The sequence below is a fragment of the Centrocercus urophasianus genome, unplaced genomic scaffold, assembly GCF_019232065.1.
Source record: "Centrocercus urophasianus isolate 14NV4802_14NV808 unplaced genomic scaffold, USGS_Curo_1.0 seq_24, whole genome shotgun sequence".
NCBI lineage: Eukaryota > Metazoa > Chordata > Aves > Galliformes > Phasianidae > Centrocercus > Centrocercus urophasianus.
Window position 1 is genome coordinate 2,765,593 of NW_024884800.1, and position 22,138 is coordinate 2,787,730.

The 22,138-nt window shown below is 47.6% G+C and overlaps 1 protein-coding gene across 2 annotated transcripts; it reads right to left on the reverse strand.

Moving 5' to 3' along the window:
* Nucleotides 1-5,049: 5,049 nt before the first annotated feature.
* Nucleotides 5,050-20,837, reverse strand: IL13RA2 (interleukin 13 receptor subunit alpha 2). 2 transcript variants are annotated; one of them, XM_042825357.1, is made up of 10 exons: nucleotides 20,459-20,837; nucleotides 13,343-13,506; nucleotides 10,972-11,123; nucleotides 9,446-9,599; nucleotides 9,191-9,311; nucleotides 7,973-8,157; nucleotides 6,738-6,895; nucleotides 6,025-6,169; nucleotides 5,760-5,862; nucleotides 5,050-5,354 (listed from the first exon to the last, which is right to left on the reverse strand). In XM_042825357.1, exons 2-10 carry the CDS (start codon nucleotides 13,455-13,457, stop codon nucleotides 5,312-5,314), a joined length of 1,176 nt encoding a protein of 391 aa, XP_042681291.1. In that variant the 5' UTR covers nucleotides 13,458-13,506; nucleotides 20,459-20,837; the 3' UTR covers nucleotides 5,050-5,311. The 2 variants fall into 2 exon arrangements, with proteins under 2 accessions (XP_042681291.1, XP_042681289.1); XM_042825355.1 differs by having other exon boundaries at nucleotides 13,343-13,620.
* Between the last annotated feature and the right edge of the window lie 1,301 nt (nucleotides 20,838-22,138).

The window sequence follows — 22,138 nt, forward strand, 5'->3', positions numbered from 1 at the left end:
AGTTTCTGATGACTTAACCATGGCGTTTGAAGGCACTGTTTGTCCCAAATAATGGTAGCATCTTGCAGGTGCATTGGTTTAACCCACTGAACTGAGAGTGCCTGACTCCTCTACCTGAAGAATAAGAAACCAAAATATGCCGAGTGGTTACAGCTTATGTTGTAAATCTGCTCCCAGATGTTTCCTTTGGTGATAAATGACCTGGAGCGCTGCATCTCTTTGCAAACCTCATGTGCCTGTTTCCATGACCCTTCCTTTCTTTCTCTCTTCAGAAGAAGCACAGTGAGATTCCCTGCTTTTGGGAGAATCGGCCAGGAGGCTGCCAGAAAGCCCACTGCACTTTTCTTCACCTGAAGGAACGCAGTGGGAACGGACCGACCGTACCACCAAGCAACAGTGAGTTTCTGACGGCATGAAGCATGAAAGACCTAATTTTGAATATTACTTCTGAGTGGGTGCAGGGTGTCAAGTAACCGTTCATTGGGGAGTGCAGGGAAGAGTGATGATAAGTGAAATACTAGTCTGTGTTTTGGCTGTCAGAACAGTGGTGGGCTTTTTCTGGAGAGAGGTAAATGCATTGCAGGACTGTAGAAATGGCACAACATTTGAGCAGTGGAAAGGCAACTGTAAGAAGCAATGCTTGAAAATGCGAAGCTTGTGGTTGACTGTGCTGAAAGCTTCCTCCAGGGAGATGCTCTTCAATTATTTCTTGTTTTCTTTCTGCCAGAAGCTGATGCAAGTGGCCTCCCTGTGAACAGTCTTGCAGCCTTGCAGAAAGTCTGGGGAACCAGACAGAGGTTGAGAAGGCACCAGAGAGAGGTACAGGTACTAAACAGGCACCTGGGTTTGATACACTGTCTTTCTACTTAGATTTCCTGATTGCTCTTTCCTGGGACTGTTCTCTGCAGTTGACATCCCAACTTCCTCCCATGGCCTGGCTGGACAAAAACGTGAGAGATCTGAGGAGAGGAAGGGAAAAGCAAAGAAACTGCCTTGCAAGAAAAGACTTAAAGGTGAGCACAAGGAGCTTGTTGCAGCATCTCAGAAAAGTAATGGTGTTGCTTAGGATAGTTAGGTGTCAGAGTTTTCCTTGCCCTGGATTATTACTGAGTGCAGCCATTGGGTTTCCTTGTTCCTTTTTATAAGTTGTTGGTAGATAGAGATGACTGTGTGGAAAGCACTGCTGAGAATCCTGGACATGGCAATGTAATTCCACTGGTCAGATGTATTTGATTTAGTGGAAGGGCTGTGGGAATCATAAGAGAACGTGAATCTCTCTTGAGGCACAGCAAGACTGTATCAGCAGCCTCTTCCTTTTACTTTAGGTGGACACGAGGTGTCTGTGAGGCCTATGGACTGGAAAACCACCTTCCCCAGGATACAGAGATGGAAGCAAAAGGCAGCAGAGATGCATCTGTCTGTTGCTGAGGACGTGGATGAGCCCCCAGCCAGAAAACCACCTACAGTAAGAACACTGGCAAAAGCAGTAGTGGATATGGAAGGCTTACATTGCCCTTGAAGAAAAGATAGAGATTTCTAATATTCTACTGGTCTTCTGTTTCCTTTGAAGGCAGCAGACGTCCCACAGGGTATTGGAAGCCCACCCAGCCTGGCCTTGAGTGCCTCTAGGGATGGGGCATCCTCAACTTCTCTGGGAAAAGAAGTTACTTAGGAATTTTTTACCTGTGCTTCATACACACTGTCTTGTTTCTTCCTAGGCGATTCTTGCTTCTGTCCCACCTGAATACACCTTGGTCAGGGTTGAAGTCATTAAACTTTCAAGCAGCTGATGACCACAACTTGTTGTTCATCAGTGCCATTTTTCCACTAGACATAAGTTCTTCTGCATCAGGGGAAAAACGGGGTGTTTGAGATGTGTCATGGCATAATCCAACAAAGGAGGAGGTCATCTGAAATAATTCAAATTGCTTACTCAAAATCTCTGCTGAGTATGTAATGGGGAAAAGTAACTCAGTTAGTAAGCAGGTTTTTGCAGAGGATGACTTCTTGACATATTTACAGGCAAACTAATGAGGGTGGCAATGTGTTTCTGCTACAAAACCTGGCCCCTGTTTTCTAGTCTCAAAGTGCTCAATCTGTACAGATAAATTCCCACTATGAAAAATGTACCTGCTGGTATCTTGCACATTAAAGGCAGCCTCAGGTTAACTGAATCCTCATCCCTGTGTGAGTGTGAGGTGCAGGAGGGGTTAACTACAGATCTCAGAGCTGGTTTGCTGGAAGCGTATCTCCAGTTAGAAATGTCATGTACTGGTTGTTCTCTTCCTTGTTCTCCCAAGTCTGGAACTGCTTCCAGGAAGCCAAGAAGACTCTGTGGCACAGTCTGAGGACTTAAAACTCAACATCCCATTCCTCACGAGAAGCAGGTGAGGCACAGCAGCTGAGCTGCACAGAGCTGAGGGAAGCACTTGTCGCTGAAGATGATGACATTGAGATGTTACTGATGGAAATTGCAGGAGAAGAACTGGAAGAAGAAATGGATGTAGACTGAGAAGGATGCAGATGAGCTCCTTCTGGAACTGGGATAATTAGCAGTGTAATACCATAGTCTGATTTATGATGTATATTTTAAAACCATCAATGACAAAAAAAAAAAAATAATCAACCCTTAATTTTCTCTTGTTGGTTTTTAGATACAGACCTCAGTGAGAGGAGAGCAATGTTGCATGCCCAGTTACTGCTGTGACCTCAATAGCCACCTTCCCTGCTTTGTTTCCCAAAAGCTGTTGCTAGAATATGACAGATGCAAATGGATCCTGCATTTCCCTGCAGCACATGCAGGGTTGTGCTTTCACATGTTTGACAACTATTGACATCCACTGGGGAAAATATTCTGTAGGTTGCTCTTCATTCCCTGACAAACGGCTCTAAGACTTTATCAGTCGAAGACAGAAAGGAGTCCCTAAACTGGAGGTCATTTAAAGGAGCTCTCAGTGTGTGTTACCAAAGACATGCTTGGCCAAGCACAGGGGAACCCAGACACAGGAGGGAACAGGAGGAGCACAGTGTGTCAGGGGATGGATTTTGAAACGGACTTGCTATAAATGTTAATTATGGACCTTATCAAAGGAAGGACTGGGAAGGACCAAGCCCAGTGTCTGCAATCAAAAGGCTCCTGTCGAGCAACAGCATACAAGTACTATAAGAGAATGCACCCTTTGTTACTAGGCAGGTTTCTAGGCAGGCTTCCATCTAACTTATATATTTTCTAGTGACAGAAATAGCTCTGATCTTTTGGGGTTGAGTTTTAGTCGGGGAATACGGCATCCATTCCTCCTCCAATCTCTGCCTGTGTTTGTTCTCATTTGTTTCTCTCCTGTTCTAGCTGAGCTTTCATTCTGCAGAAGGCTCTTTGCTCTGCTGAGGTCTCTGCTGTGCCTGCTGCCACTAGCCACAGTAATGGAGCAGAGCAAACTGCATCAGCACACAGGATGGGATGCAGTAGCAGGAAGAAGTTCCAGGGGAGCATAAGCTGCAGACCCACGTGTGGATGGCCAAATGCTTGTGCATTGGCATTCCCATGGGATAAAGCAGGTGAAGTTCCATCTGCACCAGCCTCTTTTCTTGCCTCTCCTTCACACAGATGGCTTTCACAATGCATCAGTGTTGAAACAGTTTAAGGGCCTGGCAAGATGTCAGAGACCGACTGTGAGGTATTCCTATTAACAAGGAAACCTCAATGGGATTCTTTCCAACAGTTTTCTTCAGTGCTTTTAGTCGTTACAAAAGGAATAACTGTTGCTCTGAGGGCAGTTTGGAAAAAACAGAGTCTGGATAGCATCTATCTGGATGTGCCCAAGTCTCGTGGCTCCTGCAATTATCATGCAGACCTCAGAATGAGTGGGACTGAACATCTCTGCTCATCTTGGGCTCAGAGGTGGAAATCCAGGTGTGCTCCTGCTCTGCTATGATGTCCCATGGATACCCCAAATTTGACCTCAGGAGCAAGCTAAACAAAACGTCTGAGCTATGTGATGCAGCGCTGTTTCTCTTGTCCTATCAAATCCTGCCTGGAGACCAGACGTGGAAGGAAGGGGACTCTGCACAGGGCAATATGCAAAGAGCTGCTCCCTTCCATCACCCAGAGGTAGTGAAGGGTAGAGTTGCATCTTGCCTAAATACCAGCAGTTGAGAAGCTTCCTTTCTCTCCCAATCTGTCCATAGACCAGTTGGTTCTTTTTCTAGTGCCTTCCTTCCTTGATGCATCCCCAGATAACACTGGGTTGGTACCCACATAGCATTGGAAGCAGCTGATAGGGATTGAATAATTTTGCACTTGGATGTGTAAAGCAGCACTCACTGTGTTGTGGCTGGTTGGATTCCCTCATCTCTTTATAGGGCAGATTGATGCAAACTTGATTTTCCCTCTGAGCTTCCTCTGTTCACAAGAAATTCCCATCTTGAATAAACACTCCTGCAAGAGGTTGGGGTTTCTGGGTTGTTCAGATGAAATGAAACATAACTAAACATAGGGGTTTGAGCTCGTTCCCTTTTCCGATAAAAGGAAATAAAAATAAATAAAAAGTAGAAGCAGGCTTGGAGAGCAGCATCTTGGTTGGGGTTCTACCCAGCTGTAGCGCACGTCTTGGATTTACATTTTAATCATTCTCATGGGGGGCATCCTTAAATGTCAATCAGCAACTTTACCAGCTGAGTGCACAGTGCTGAGAGCCATCCAGGGTGCTCCATTGAATGGCAGGAGCTGTGCCCACTTCTTGGAGGAGTTCCCTTGCTGCCTGTGCAAAAATAACCTTCTACTTCTCGTAACCACATCCCTTCCAGTGGTTGGGAGTGCTGTAGCAAAAGTTTCTCCCACGCTCTCTCACCACTTCAGCTTTGCAGCAGCTGAGGCATAACAGTTAATGAAACGATTGCAATTAGCTCAGGCACAGCAGCGAAGGGAGGAAAGGAGTGGTGAGGAGATGCATGCAGGCCCTGGTACCCAGCGTTTGGGTACCAAGCTTCAGTCTATGCCCTGCTATACAGCTTCATGGAATCCTTAAAATAAATTACTAAACAAATAACGTGTTGCTCTGCGGATTCTATTTATCTTTATTCATCACAATTTCCACGCCTCCTTTTTCTCCTTTGCCTTGTTATTAGAAACAGTTTGCTCCAGTCAGTTTACAGCTCCTCCCCTGTTTTCCTGGGCCTGTTGAGGATTGGATTGTGACTGCCAGCCTCACACAGCACAGGGGAGACCCACGCTGGCCTAGAAAGCTCCAGGCTTCTTGGCTGTCCTTGGGATGATGTGAGAGCAGCCCATCAAACACAGCATCCATGGGTGCACTTAGCATCCCAGAAACGTGTGCAATGGTTTTCCTGCTGGGGATCTGCAATGGGAACAGAAGGTCACTGCCAGTACCAAGGAAGATGATGGCATCCCCATCACACATTGCCTCATCACAGTGCCAATGCAGGAAGCATTTGTTTGCCACAGGTTTATCACTAGCATCTACACTTTGGGGCAAAATAATGGCATTATTTCTTCTGCTTTACTCGTGTAACAAGTAACTGCTGCATTTAATAGCAGTCTGGCTACTTATGGCATGTTGGGAGGCAGAAATAGTCACACTTGTAAAGCTGTTTCCTCAACATAACATGTCTTGTTTAGTATCTGATTATAGCTCATCTTGTTGATACATGCTTGTCTCTTAGTATCTTGTATACTGTTTTATTTATACCCGTAGGCTGAGACCTAAGAGCACATTGCATGGACAGGCTGCTCTAGCACTTACCTTTTCTTGCATTGGCCAATCAATGTAAATATGAAGAGGCTACTTGACAACCCCAGGATGACTGGAATGAGGATAAATAGCTGCTTGACTTCTTTTCTGCTTACTGCAAAGAGAAATAATAACAAATAAGAAGTTCCTGTCTTGCAGAACAGGTTGCATTGCTTTTTAAAACCTTGGGCCCCATGCATTCAATCTTCTTACTTCTTACCCTAAGTGTATTAATTTTTTCACTACAGACAAAAACTGTTGGCTGTTGGTTCCCTACCAGAGAAGCACTCCTGTGTCCATTCACTCCAGAAGCCCTCATCAGCACAGAAACTGTTTGTTCTCCCTCTGACACGGACACAAGAAACACGGCTCTGATTTGCTCTGGAGATGGTGAAAGCAGTTTCCACTTGAGTGGACATGGACTGAAAAAGAAAACAGAGAGCAGTGAGGAGTTCTGAGCAGCCAGAGGTAACTCTCTGGCATGGCCTGATGCTGCTGAACAAGCTTTGCAAATCCTTGGATTACATTTTGGGAGTTTGAAATGGTTTCTTAACAGCTTTGGACCATCCAGTACCAGTAATTATTATGGAGCTGAGCCTCCTGAAAGCACAGACACTCATGGGGCCCCTCTGTGTATGGTCACTGTTTGTGTTTGATCATTTGTGAAGCTAGCTATGGAGATTCATGTGTAGAATGCGACACTTAAAGAATGTTTCCTCCACCCATCCCCTACAACTGAATGATTCTTGCTGTTAAAACCATCGCTGAATAACACAGAAGGAAAAAGCCCTATGCATCAACATATGCTGTGTGCCAGGTCGCTTCTCTGGAGCGCTGAGCCTTCACCCTTTCACTGGATCATGTTGTGCTACCAGATTCAAGGAAACAAACCAAACCAAACCAAACCACATAGAGTCCATATATACACACAGACAGGCCCCCACCTCCCCATCCCACAGCAGGCTGCTTGCAGCCCTGTGTGCTCCCTACCGCCCAGGCAGCCTTGGCCTCCCTCTGCTCCTCTGCCAGCTGCACCTCGTACTCCAGGCACTGGGGGGGTGTTTGGCCACCAGGTGGGCTCCACACCACGCGGAGCTCTTCAGCTGCAGACATGGAGACCACCAGCTGCTGGGGGGGTGAGGGCTTGGCTGGGGGAGGAAAGAGAAGAAAAAGTCAGGAGGTGCCACCGACCAGGTCCTGGTGAGAATGGCTTTGGGTTATCACCACCAGGCTTTGTCCCATGCTCCCACTGACGGGGTTTGATGGGGTTTTGGACTGCCATGATGCTGCAGGAGCAAAAGCTCCACTTGGAGGCTGGGTTGCTTGTTTTTATCTGGATGTGCAGACAGGGCTGATGGCCAAATGATGTGTTTGGCACGCTGTTCTCACAGGGCAGCCTGGACCCCTGCAATGCATCATTGTGTTGTCCTGACACTGCATTCTTTATGCCATGTGCCCAAAGGCACATAGGACAACACGACATCCCTAATAGAATCCAGAAATCCTGCTAATTAACCCAAAAGGGTAACCCATTTATCCCCTGGCACTTACATGTGGGTAAATGTTGCTCCAAGAACCTAATGGAGCTGTGGCTGTTCCTGTTCAGTGCAGGAGTTGGACCAGATGGCCATTAAGGGTTCATATGATTCAGTGGAATGCATCAGCACAGGAAGTGCCCATAGCAAAGAGCTAGCATGTGCATCAGACTGTGTCTTTAGCTGCACTTTGCTTTGTTTCCCCATTTGTAGTAGGGTGTGGGGGGCTTGAAACCCACCTTTGCTTTTTGTTCCCATGGCTCTGGCAGTCCACACTGCACCTTTCACTTGACTCTCCCCTGCCCCTGGCTTGCTTTCAGCAGCAATGCCTGCAGAGCTCTCCTGTGCTTGCAGAAGCAGAGCAGTGGCTTCAATTCCAGCAGGAGGAAATCAAGCCACGTCTGCAATTGTGCTGCTGGGTCCAAAAAACCCATAGCTGCTCTGCTCTCTGCCCAGCAGCCCACTGATGTGAAGTCACCCAATGCCAAGCAAGGCACTCAGCAGCACCTAGTGACCTGAGCACTGAGCAGCATCACCTCCTGAAAACACTATTGGAGAATCAAGTCCAGCAATGCACGTCCCCTTCTCCATTTGCAAGAGCACACATTAGTTTGAGCCCCTCATGCAAGCCATGGGCCTTCAGTGGCCATGCAGGTCCCCCAAGCCCTGCTGCCCTCCCACCAGCCTTACCCAGGTTGTGAAGGCGCAGGGTGGCATACAGAGGCCTCAGTGAGGTGGCTGCCACAGACCCATTGACACAGATGCTCAGGTCTTTGTATTCTGCCTGGCTCAGGTTTTGCAGCATGCAGCCCACGTTTATACCACGATCCTGGATATAGTTGTCACACTGCACTGCGTGCTCCAGGCCCTCATACCTAACAGGAAAACATTAAAAAAAAGGCAATCAAAGCAATAGAAATTAGTTTGGGGTAAAGCCTTTTTCTAATTTTTTTTTTTTTTTTAAAGGACAATCAGATAGGGCAAATGGACTTAAACCATGAGCATCCCTTTTGTCCTGCCTGCCCCACCCATCAAAGCACAGCGTTGTGCATCTTTCCTGCTATGGGAAAAGTGTGGGGAGGAGGGGAAAAAACAGCTGATTGTAATGGAAACCCGAGGGATCAGTAGTGATTGTGTAAAAGCAACCCAAACCACCTCCTGGCTCTGGAGGTTACAGTCCCCATGCTGGTAATGCCACGTGGGGCTTCCCATTGCCTTAAGTGACTCTTGTTGGGTTGTTGCCATTGAGGCAGAGCTGGGTCTGGCCTCCGTACTCTGCTCCTAATGAAAGTCTCTCTGCAAAGCACGTCATTACGTGGGGGAAGAAATCATATGGTAGCACTGTGAAAGTTAACTCCCAGGGATCAAAGGACAAGGCTGTGTTTCCACCCATCCTTCTTATAAAACAGGACTAAGATCCAAATGCTGCTTTGGTTACAGGCAGTTAAATAACAGCAGGTTTGTTGGTGTCTTTTTTTGTGGAATTGGGGTTGGTTTGTTTTCAGTAACAAATAATGAAATTTTCCATGGTTTTCTCCAAGTAGTTTGTAAATTTGGTGTTTTTGCTTTGAAGAATATTTCCAAGAGCCACACAGAAACTATTTTTAAATAGCTGCAGCTATGCTTTTCTCCACAAACAGCCTGAAGTCACAAAACCCAATGGCCCATCATTCTCACCACGACATCACAGGAAATGAAGCACAGGTTATATTGGCCAAAACGCATAATTCTGGCTTTGTTTTTCTTGCAGAAAAAAAAAAATGTTAAAAAAACAATAGAATTAACTGAGAAACATGCATTATTACTACCCCCATGGCACTTTCCATGGCATGTAAGTATGCTTGAGGGATTCCAAGAGTGGTTCACTCAATTGCTGGCTGGATATCATCCTATTTTGCTGATACATACCAATAGTATAGTCCATAATTTACACCACGAGGAGCAAGGAGACCTGGTTGCCACGTGCACTTGAGGTATTCCCAGTCATGATAGACGCAATGAAAATTCTGAACCTCAGATTCCAGTTTCCCTGCCAAATGAGAAGAAGACAATGATTATGTAGCCAAGCGTCAGCCAGAAATATCATGGTACAGCTTTGAACAGTAGTGTGCCTCAGTCAAGACAAAAAAAGTGGAGTCAAAAAGTAGGAAGGCTGCTCCTAACCTTGCAGTGGGACCCGAAAGGTGGCATAAACCCATTCACTCTGAACTTCCACGTCGTTGGTACACCATCCTTTGAGCAGGGTCTGGACCTTCACTTCAGCAGTCCTGCTGAGGTCAAATCCAACTCTGAGTTTTAGTTTCTTAGTAAAAATAACCTGGTTGAAAGACAGATTTGTTAAGCACCTCTTGTTGCTGAGCTCAAGAGTTAGCCACCATTGCACCATGGCTGCTGGTAGGCTCACCTGGGTGCTTTCATCTTCCTTTTCATTTCTATCCTGCTTCTCCTGCCCAATGCTATTCCAGCACTTGTACAGCCCAGTGCTTCTGCTTGGGCTGCCCATCCTCACTGGCTGTGAATCCTCCCTTCTACCCCAGAAAAAGGAAACCCAGACTGAGGATGAGGGCTGGGAGAAGGCTCCATCTCCCTTCTTTTATATAGGACAAAAGTAAGCTGGGGGAAGTTGCAGCAAATGAAGAGGGAGAAAGGGTTGCACAGACCCAGCCAGGACAGAAATGATGGGCTGCAGAGTCAACGTGTTTGCTGCAAGAGGAACTGCAGCCCACAGTCAGGCTATGGTCAGCAGTCCCAGAGTGTCAGAGCCCTGCTGAGCCACGTCCTTCTGCCAGACATTGCTGATGATGGGTTATTCCTCGATGGCCCCATGGGTTGTTTTTTAAAGTCAATGTTTCTTTGTGATCTTATCCAGCATTTTTGCAAGGTACAAGCCGTGCTGTTTCCTCCCTTTTGGCTCTGCCTTGCAGACACTTTGATTATGACCTGGGGAATTCTGACGTGTTTGGTTTTTTGTTTTGTTTCGTTTTTTTTTCCCCCTTATTAAAGAGCAGTTACAAACACAAGGCAGGAATCTGCACATATCCTTTTCATATCTCTCAGTGCTCCCCAGTACCTTGCACCAACCACACAGAGGGTTTCTCCTCTTCCCTCCAACCCCTCTGGCAGCTTTCCTCTCCTAAAAGCTCCCACAGCATTCTGGCAACCCTACATCTATACATCTGCAAGCTAAGGCTGACTATCTTATCACAGAGCTGAGCTGGAATCAAACTTATCTACAACACAGAAGGAAACACTGATTAATAACACTCTTCTGAATATAGCGAATGTTTAACCATTAGGATAATTAATAGGACTTAATCTCATATTTGTTTACCATGCTACATCCCTAAGGATGTGACACTGCCTGAGTTCAAGACCATGTAAACAAAGACGTTCTAAAACACGCAGCGCCTTTTATGACAAGGGATGACATTGGATATTGGTGGATTATTTTTGGCAGCAAGCAGCACACTTCTGACAGAAACAGCCCTTTTCCAACTCTGACTGCTGCTGCTGAGGAATTGCAGAGCACACTCCTCTTTGGGAAACACTTCCAAGAAGTGATCCTGTGGAATGGCACTTAGAAGTGCTGCTTTACCAGTCCTGCTGGTGCTTTAAATGCAGGTATAAACGTGTGCAGGAAATAAAGGAGCAACAGGGATCTAAGAGGATAAAGCTGTGCGTTCTCTCACCTTCCATTCTCTGTCGCCGGTGTTACGGTATTCACACTTGTATTTCACTGTGCATTCATTGGAGGTCTGTATGTTGGGTGGAGGTTTCCACTCTATATCGAGAGAACCTAAGAGCCCAGGATCGGTGATCTGAAGGTCTAGGGGGGGAGCAACTGCATTGGGGAACAAAGCAGGGAGTAAAAGGGGTGTTGATTCAAATTAGCAACAACCTCAAAAACAAACAAACAAAAAAACCCAATAAACGTGATGAAATTAAACATGCTGTGGGTGTAAAGGGGAACACAGCTGTTCAGATCCAGTCCTGTGTGTGTAACCACCTGCCCTCAACCATACACACACAAGCTCTCTTCCTGCCCACTCAAAGGGCATCAAAGAGGCATAAGAATGCCACAGTATCTTTGTCAATCTCTTTAGAGGTGTTCTAGATAATACCATGGTGCCACCATGACCTTTCAAGTCTTCTGTTTGCTTGGGGTTACTAAGACGCTGCCTCTAAGCTCTGCCTGAAGAACGTCGTTCACACAATGAAAGCCATCGAGCTCATTCTGTTTTATCAGGTCAAAGTCAACATATGTAACAGGTGGTTTTCTCTCTGCATACACTGTCTGGAGGTGGTATTACCCATTTGGGTGCCTCCATGTTCATGGCATGATGTGTTTTCTTCACGGTGCTTTGGAGTCCACCTTTGGCCGGGTCAGTCCAGCACTGCCACCATATGTGCCCTCTTTAGAAAGTTGGCAGAGAACATCATTGATTACTTCTGAGGAAGCCCTCCCAGTGATGACCACTGCAGTCTTCAGCTCCCACACTTTCCAGCACGTGAAGCTTCGGTCTGAGAGACCAGCTGTTGTTAGGTGTCAATGTCAGATACCACCTTAACATACACAGGGAGGTGCTGGGGTAAGGAACAATAGATTCTAATGATTTGGAGGAAAACAATGAGCTTTGATGCATTTTTATATAACAAGTACAATGTTTTGCCTCCCAGCAGCTCTGAGCCCAGCACAGAGGGTTCAGAGGGCAGCAGTGGGACTGTGGCAGCTCCAGGACCAGTGGGACATGGCCCTTGTAGTGGGCAGGGCTGGGAGCCTTCTCCTGCATGGACAGAGGTTGTTCTCACTGCTGTGCAAACAGAGCAACTTGCCTTTGTTTGGGAATCCAGACATAACTTCCAAGAGAGCCCTGGATTTGTTCAAAGTGGAATTTCTGTCTCTCCAGAAACAATAACATTCTGAAATTTGGTTCCATCCCTGATCTTTTTCTGCCCAGCCATACCTTTTTGAAACAATAGCAAGTAATTTTTCCAAAAGAAATTTTGACAATAATTTAAAGTTCAGACAGAATGAAAAAGCTTTGTTTTGGGATGTTGCTTTCTGGATGTTGCATTCCAGAACTCAACTCCTTTTTAAACATCAGCGCTGCCTCTTGTGGAGTTTCTCGTTGTTACATTCTTAGATGATCTTGTCTAGATGATCTTAGCAATCTTTTCCAACCTTAATGATTCAATATGACTCTATTCCAGAAGGCACAAGTCTCACTCACTCATTCTCCATGCAGGACATAGGACTGTGTCATCCAGCTTTGAAATGAAAGCTGCTCCTAGGTGTTTCCTGCAGAACTCCTTTCTTCTGGACACAATTTGCACTGAATTTGCTGAATCACATCCTGATGTGCTGGACAACTCTGCAGCCACTCCATCCTGCAGCCACCCCATCAAACAGCCATCTCATTGCACAGCCATCCCATCATACAGTCATCTCATCCCACAGCCAGTCTGCCCCGTAGCCACCCCGGTCCTACAGGTAACCCAGTGCACCACTACCCCACTGCACAGCCATCCCATTCTGCAGCCATTCCATCACACAGCCACCCCATCACACAGCCATCTCACGGCACAGTCACCCCATCCCGCAGCTGGGTGCTGTTGGCTCTCACTACAGCATCACCTTCATGGCAACAAAGCAGTGCACTGCAGCAGCCACCAGCACACGGGATGGCTGCATCCCAGCATCGTGCAGGGAGCCTGTTTGAAGGGCAGTGCCCGCGTTAGTGCTTCAGATACCATTGCCGAGGCCAACAGCTCACCGAGTAGCACTTCCTACATTATGAATAAACCCTGTGTTTTACCCCCTCCCCCGGCACACACACCTGGGATCATTATGTACCCATATGTGTCTGTAAATGCCAGCCTTACATTAACACTTTGCTGACAGTTCTTTCTGTCTTTCTGTTCCCTTTGAAGCCACTTGCGAAAACATCCCACTGAACACACCACGTGTTAACTGCCCATTCACAAACCCACCCCTTGCCATAACGAAACCACACAGAGCCCAGCACCATCCCAAGCCCAGGTGGCTGCCAGTGGACTTACCTGCTGTATGCCAGGGGGAGGAAGAGGCCACGCAGCCCCACGCCAACACCAGGGAGAGGAGGGAGATGGGCTGCAAAGCCATTGCCAGCACTGGAGGAGCCCTTTGGTGCAGCATCGTGGTGGTGAAAGGCTTCTATCACTGCAGTGGGGCCGTGGAATTCCCTCTGCAGGACGCACACAGATGACAATCGCCTTTTACTTGTTTACTGATTCATCATTTCCCAGAGGGGTTTTTCTGTATTATTTTTTTTTTTTCCTCTTCCCTGATGAGTGTAATTCTGGGGATGACAACACATGGTTGAGATTTTGGCTTTGTTTGAAATTGTTTCTGGCTCGCTAAGAGCATTCTGCAAATGAAAGTCAATCAGCAGTCAGCAGGCTGTGCACGGCACGGCTCTGGGGAAGGAGCTGGGGGACAGCACACAGCTCTCAACAGCACCTCCGTGTAGAGACATTCCCATTAGAAACCCCCAAACCAGAACACCCTTCTCCAACACACAGACATCACTCAGCCCCTCTGAACCGGGCTGCTCTGAAAGTAATGCCTCCTATTTTGTGACATCAGCCCACAATGTCAGAGGCAGATGTTGGTGGGATTGCAGCAAAGGATGAACCTCCACACATGGAAAAAAACAGCACCCATTGATATTCCTCATCACCTGATGAATGTTTATGGCACCCAACCAACCAGTGGATGTGGCACAGTGAGAGGTGCATGGTATGTTCCAGCAGTGGCACAGTGACTATGGGACTATGACCTCTGCTTGTGCAGGTGCTTATAAGTGCAGCATACAGCTCTTCTTCATCACTGACAAAAACACCTAACTAATAGCAGTGGCTATTTAGGTTATTAAGGTATTAAGTTAATAAGGAGTGGTTTGTCGCTGACAACGTGCTCTACCAAACAGTGTTATTGTGCTCTTTGTGTCTGTTGCTGTTTCCATGGAAATAAATAGAAGGCATTACTACTGGGGAGACTTACATGTATCTCTTTAACTTTTACATACAGGTACAAGCGTAGGAACAGATTAGCTAAAAGTAGAGATGCACACAAGCAAAGCACAGAGCACGCAGCACAGCCAACAGCTGTTTAGGCTGCAGCCCACGTACCCCTTTTTGATGGCAGCCCTGGGGCAGCCCTTGGCCATGCCCACTCCTCACCCCCAGCCACTGCCCGTATCTGGGGGTCTGAGCTTGGGAAATCCCAGCCAACCCCAACTCCATCCCACAGAACACAGAGAAGAGGATCAGGGCGCGCTGGAGGAGAAGAGGGAGGGAGCTTGAATTAAGCAGAAATCTTAACTGGGAACACATGGCAGCACTCAAAAATACACAGCAGTTTCATCAGCTAATTTTCAACTCAAACAAACACCAAACCCTCCCAAGTGCTCCACACGCCTGTAAATAGTGCTGGTCATGTTTCTCTTTTACTCTGAAACAAGAGAGAACGAGCTCCTGCCAGAACAAATGACTGGAATTAGCTTGTAGGATACCAAATAGGTGAGCTTGTACCCTTGCCAACCCTACCATGGGATGTAGGCGTCAGCCTCTGCCTCTGAAAGCTCTCACAGTTCAGCACAAAGGTACTACGGTAATGAGAGCTGGCTTTAGAGCTGGGAAGACAGCAGACATAGCTCATTTCTGATGGATTGCAGCATCCAAAGCACTGAGCATGAGTCCAAGTGGAGGAAGATTTTTTTTTCGGTTTCCAATGGTGCTTAATTCAAACGCATCCACACTTTTTCACAAGGCAAAGAAAAACAGATGGGTTGCACAGAAAGATTTCATACAAGGGAAGTGCTCTTACTTGGACCTCTGCCTCTGAACGCTGAGCTCCTTGCAGCCCCGAGGCTGCTCTGCTCAGAACTTTGCATTTCTTGCAGCAGTGGAGGTTTTTAAAGAGCTCAGTCTGTTCACTTCAGGGATCAGATATCACTTTGCAGTGTCATAGCATTTCCCACGCAGTCAGGGGCCTCATTAAGCCAGCAGCTGGCAGGACACTGCTATGATTTATGAAGTGTAGGTGCTAACTGAACTCGGTAGGTCAGAAGTACGTTTCAAATATCTTAGTGACTCATTAAAACAAAAAACAAACTGCACAGTGTTTTTTGTACAGTACAGCCTGTCCCCAGCACCTACAAGCATCATCCCCAGGCAGAGCACATGTGGTCCAACTGCCATCCTGCAAGGGCAGCCCTGAATCATTCAGGTTGGAAAAGACTGCTGAGATCCTCCAAGTTCAACCCCAGCCCACCCCACCATGGTCATGACCACATCCCTCAGTGCCACATCCCGTGGTTCTGGAGAACCTCCAAGGATGGTGACCCCACCACCCTCTGGGCAGCTGTGCCAGTGCAGCACCACTTCCACATCTCAGCCCCTCTTGCACCTCACCAAAGGTGCAGCCCTGCACATCTTTACAAGGAACAGCTACCACCACCACCCTTGATTTGCCCCCTTGTAAAAGCTCTGCTGCCAAATACACGTTGCTGTCCTCTAGGAGGAAAAAAACCAGAAGTCTTATGATTCCTGCTGCTGTGCTGAGGGATCAACCTAGGTCACGGCAAGTAATAAGTGGGTGGTTCAGCTCCCTTCCCGGTGGGACAAGAAATGATGTTTCAAATGCAGAGCTGCCCTGACAAGCCCTGGGCCAGAGCACACATCTTCCTGCAGCAAATTTAGAAATATTGAGAAATGATGAAATCATCCTAAGGAAAAGGAGCAACAGCACCAGGAACAGGAGGAGTGATTCTTGGTAGGAAAACAACCCTCAAAACACTTGTGCAGGGCTGATGGTATCACTGTTGGAATTGCTGCCCAGCTGGGAATGTTCCAAAGCAGCAAAGATAGGATCCTCCCCATTCTGCAGTGAGCACACACAGCAAGATGCCTGGTCCTGAACTGGGAAATGGCCCCGAAGACTATGAAGTCTTGCTCACGGTTGGCCACAGCCCCACTGCTGAATTACACCTTTTCTTCTTTCTGATGCAATGAAAAGCAGCAGTGGGTGGTACAACCCCTTTGATACTGTAGGGAGGAGATGGGAGCTTTGGGGAGGTTTCCCACTCATTGCAGTCACACAACTCTAGATGTTTCCTTCTCAGTTCCTACAAAGCGAGGGGAAAAAAGCCTCCTTCCTGCTGGTAAATGCACGGTCTTGCTTTCAGTTATGCAACGTTAGAATTTAACACTGATGCGTTTTCATTGTGTAAGCTATTTTAGCAGAAAAGGTCACACCGGACTGATCATTTGAAACAGATGAGAAGTATTCACCAGCAGGGAGAATGCCAGTTCCCAAAATGCCAGAACTGGGTCAGTTCCTGAGAAAATTAGGTTGGAAAAAAGCAATAGCAGAGGCTCCGACACAGCCGCTGGCTTGGCCCCAGCTCAGCAGTGCTGGAACACGCAGGGAGGAGCAGCAGCACTGAAAGGCATCTGCACAAACCTGCTGCTCAAATTGGCCCCCTCTGCAACTTCAGGACGTTTCTCTTTTCCTTTGTGCACTGTGGCACTGGTAAACTTGTCCTCTTTGCAGCAATACAGAGCCAAGGTGCTGCCTGCACAGTGTGAGGTGGCCCTGCATTTATCTGCAGCTCTATGGGCAGAGAGCTCAGCATGCTCCCATCCAAATGAAGCAATGCACTGGGAAAGAGCATATATAAAGTTACATATATATATATATTAGAAGTGATGCTCAATGCAATTGCTTGCCAGCCACCATCCAATGCCCAGCAGTTTCTGGTTTTGTGGTTTCTCAGTGATGCCATACGACATGGGATGCTCCTTTGGGCAGCTTGGGCCAGCCACCCTGGCTCTGTGCCCCCTCCCTAGCAGGGCAGTGGGAGATGCTGAAAACCTGAAATATCCTGGGCTCTGCACAGCACTGCTCACCAACAACCACCACATCAGTGCAATGATGACATGGCTTTCATCCCAAAACCAAAACATGGCATCACAGCAGACGCTGTGGCACCAGGATGCTCACCAGCAGCCCTGCACGCGTGTTCTGTACAAACCCATTTTTGTTTGAGGAAATAAAGGAAGACCTCTCATTGCAAACAGCAAGGCAGTCAGCAAAGATCTCATTGCTGGAGACAAGGCAGATAAATGGGCCAAGTGCTTAAGTGCTTTCTGGTTGAAACATATGATGCAGTCTCATCCCTGTTGTGCCAAATTGGGCTTGTCAGACGATCCTCTGCCTCCCTGTGTTAAAGCACTGGGATCTCATGGCTCAGAATAAAAGCTTTCAAGTTTTCAATACAGATCCACGTTAATAAGTCGCTTCCCATGGCACGAAATAAAAAATAAAAGGCTCCAGCGATGAGCAGAACGTTTGGGTATCGAACAGCGCGTCTCATCTGATTGAAAGCAATGGTTCTGCAATTGCCAGTGGGAAGGAAAATCAATGACTTATAAAAGCCTCTTAATTGCCTCATGCTTCAGGGAGGCGAGTTGCACAACTTGCTTTAGTAGAGCTCTTTCCAGGGTGCCAGAATAAGAGGATCAGCGATGCAAAGCAGACCTGTCGCCTCCAGGAAAGCAATGGGAATTGCACAGAGTGGGGCACAGGGGAGACGTGCTGGGATAGAGGAGCATGAGGCTGGATGTTGCAAAAAAGATCTCTCCTTTGCACTGATAAACAAACTCTTGTGGCTTCCACAGGACTGCGGGAAGTAAGAAAAGGAGCTCTCCAGCAGCATCCACTGTCAATATTTACCCTTGTGCTGAGTGCAGGCCTGTTTTCCTTGTCTGTCTGCTGATGGCTTCTGACTGGACTATCCCTGCTTTGGACATCTCGAGGAAGGAGTGGCAGCTGTTTGAATGTGTCTGTGTTATACAGCCCAGGGTCTGGCATAGCTGGGGGCTGTGATTTTTGCAGAGCAGAGAGAAGAGCACAGGTGGCTGCGGGATGGAAGGGGACTGGGAGTGCAGCCCAGCATGCCAGAGCTCTGCCTGCCTGCAGACACACCGGGAAGTGAGGAGAAGCACTGAGATAGAGGAGCTGGCAGAGCAACACGTAGAAACGGGCCGATGGCAAAGATAGCCAGGGAGAAAGGAGAGATGAAACAAAATGCAAAAGAAATAACAAATTCATTTTGGAACTGGAAGGCTCTGTCATATCTCTCAGCAGGAGATGAGGGGACAAGGCTGCAGCTGGGCAATGGGTGTGTGGAGGAAACTAAGCAGGGCTCATCAAGAGGTACCTTAGGAAAGTCCAAAGCCTTCCAGCCTTACAGCTGCGACTGTAGCTCACCTGGAGGTCCCTTCAGGTGCAAGGAGTCTGCCTGCAATCTGTGCACAGTGCTGATGGAGCTGAACCCAGTCTGAGCTGCACTTCCTGACCCCAGCACAGCATGCTCCCTGTGATGGCTGCCTTGAAGAAGGCTTAGCCCAGTGCCAGGACCCTCCAACGATAAATATTCAGAAAACACAATCTCAGACACCCAGCAAAGCTCCTCTTGCCTCTGGGCCAGCTCTCTGCAGCCACCCTGGGAGACATTTATAGGCCAGGAGGGGTTATGAGCTTTCCCTGCTTGAATTCTTGTTTATCCAGTATAAACAGTATATGATCCAGTTACTTGCTTCTTTTAAGCTAGACAATAAAAGACCCCCCAGCCTGGTGTTAAGGAGCAGCAGCTTTTCAACATGGGGCTACAATTTGCTGTCTGTGAGGTGGGATCAGCCAACCTGGTTCCCAGGGCAAACCAGTACTCTCCATAGAAGCCTCTCTCCACTAGCTGGGAGCAGCACACATGATAATCAGCAGCCAGACTTCCAAGAGCATTCTATTGCTAATTACTGGGGGAATCATCCCATCCTGCCCCATACTCAGGACCAATTTGGCCCAAGGATGGCTGAGCCCACACTCAGCCCATTGTATGTACAATGGCTGCCCGGTGTCACACTGTATCCCCACTTCCCTCCTGCTTAATATTTCCCCATCAGTGTTCAACGTCAGAAGCAGATTTGCATTGTCTTTGCATTTTTTGTTCTTTCTAGCTCAACGCACCACACTTCCCAAGACAGCACTAATTAGTTCCAGTCTTGCTCTCGGGTTGCTTGAGAATTATATAAACTTTAAAAGGAGACGTTACAAAAACAGAGCCTCTCAGCCTCCCAACACCACCACTGTGCAGTGGGAGCTATATGCACAGGACTCAGCTATTACTGCCCTAACCTTGCAAGGTCCCACCAGTATCACAGCTTGGCTTTTCATCCCCGAGCTCTGCATCCCTGGGGATACAGATCTGCCCTTGGGAGAGGTGGTTTTCCTGCATCTCTGGGGCTTTTGGAGGGAGCAGAGTGCTGATCTGCTATCTGTGTCTCTTCATATCCCAAATGGTGACCAGAGATGCCATTGCCACCAGCAGCCCGAATCACTGCACCTCACACACGGGTGTCAGAATACGCTTTTGCTGAGTGTTTCAACATAGGCAGAAGTTTGGCCCAGTGCAAAACATACAAAAACAGTTCTTTACATAATAATGATAATAAAGAAAGCACCAAAAAATTGCTGGATAGATCTGCCCTCTGCAGATGTCAATAAATTGGCACTCACCTCCCTGCACCCAAAAGAGCAAGCATTAATCCAGAAAATCTACTTGTCCAAGAACAGAAACCTCAGCAGTGTCAGCTGACAGCACTCCTAGCGAGCACACCTTCAATTAGGACAAGCCTAGATACTGTTAATTATATTAAAAGCTATTTGAAGATTCCCATATAATGAGAGCATATAATGGGAATGAGCACAGGAAGGAGTCGGGAATAGCTCACAGGGGATGGGATGCTTCCAGCAGCAGTGGTGTAAATACCAAAAGGTATAATTGTGCCCATCTTCAACCCACGATGCCAGCACCACCTTCAGCTCTCTGAGCAGCCAAAGTTATTTCAAGGACACAAACATTGTTTCCACTAAAAAGAGTGAGAAGTATGTGGAAACTTTTCCAAACAATTCACACAGGAGCACCGGCAAACACAAATCATTAATCTGTTCTACATCTGCAAAGGCATGTTGAGTTTCAACAGAGCACAGCAGCACAGAAAAGCAGACACCCCTCTCCCACTCCCATTAGCTTAATGGCAGCTGAGTGATATTTAGTGCCGATCACAGCTTACCGCAGCAGCTCTGGATTTTCCTCTGAGCCAGGTAACGCGTAAGGAGAAGGTATTTACCAGCTGTAAAAAAAGAAAACCGGAGCAGGAAAATGAAAGGAAAAGCTTCGCATATGTTCCTGTTCTAGAGAGAGAGTTTCAAGCAGTCGCATCCAAGCAGCCTGCCTGGGAGCATTCTGTGCATAGGATGCACATGAAGAAAAAGGAAGAGGAAGAAACACCACTTGCTCACTGCCCACTGCAGAAATCTGGCTCGACATCCCCTCCCAGACAGCAAAACAAGTACATTGCACACGTGGGATATAGTGAACAGCCCCACACCAGCAGCGGAGGGATTTTCCTGCCACGAGCTGGATGGATTCTGCTGGGAGAATGCTGCTTTGTGCAAACGGAAGGGTTTTGTGGAAACCCACTGGTTCCAGCTAATTCGCTGGTGTTGTTCTGCTTGGCTGCAGGCCAGCTGCTAACAGCCCAGGGACAGCATCACAGAGCAACACGCTATGGGACCTGTGACAAGCACAGGGCTGGAGCCTGGCTGGAAAAATCCTTGACCACCCTGCTGGTCACAGGGGTCAGAGACCTCCCAGCTCCTGTCACACGTGGCTGCTGCAGCTCTGCATGTCTTGCACTATGGTGGCTCTGCAGCCCAGGATGGGGCGGGTGAAGCTGCAAGGGTTGATGATCGCTGTACAGCTTCATTTGTGGGAAGATTAAAAAAATGGAAAAAAAAAAAACCAAACAAAAAAACCCCACGAAAATGACCCACTTTGCCTTTTTATTCAATGGGAAATTTTGGATTTCATTTCCCCTTGGGGCCTTTTAAACACTGTAAGGCTCCTACTCACCACGGGATATATCCTCTGCATTATTTCCCGTGAAATAGCTTTTGTCTAAGGTCATAAAATCATTCATCTTGGAAAAGACCTCTCAGATCCCCAAATCCAGCTAACCCCACCATGCCCATCACCACATCCCCTCAGTGCCACATCCTCACTGCTCTGAAGCACCTCCAAAGGATGGTGACCCCACCACCCCCCAGCCAACACATCACCACTCTGATCAGAACCTGGTCACGTGGCAGCTGCTCTCAGACAGAAACCCACAGAAGAAAAACAAATTGCCCCAAGTGACTGTAGGTAGAAGCAGCACTGGTGGGATGAAGCTGATCCACCCTCTGAGAGGTCAGCCCATGTCTGTCAGTTCAGCTAAAAATCACAGCTCTGAACGAGGCATTGCTGGTAGGGCCAGCAATGGTGGGGATGGGTTGGTGGTTGGACCAGAGGATCGTGGTGGTCTTTTCCAACCTTACTGATTTGACGACTGCTCCCAGCAAGGAGCAGATTCACCTGGTTGTTTTCCCCCAGCATGGACTGGGATGTTCTGGTTGTTGGTCAGGGAAACAAGGAAGAGTAAGTTAAATTTCATAGGTACAGTTGGGCTTGTGGATGCTCTTATACAGGTTGGTTCCACACACTAGATAACAGCAAAGGCAGAGGAGCAGTAACTGTCTCCTGTAACCCTGCTGACTGTGGCCAGAGGTGGCCCTAGGAACAGGGGGACAGAAGGATTGCCAGATAACACTGCAACTGTTTCTAACACTGCCAAAAGAAGAGGTCTGCATGGCAGGACTTGAGGGAAATGCTGCTCACAGATCTACAAAAGCACAATGGCTGCAGCTTGGCC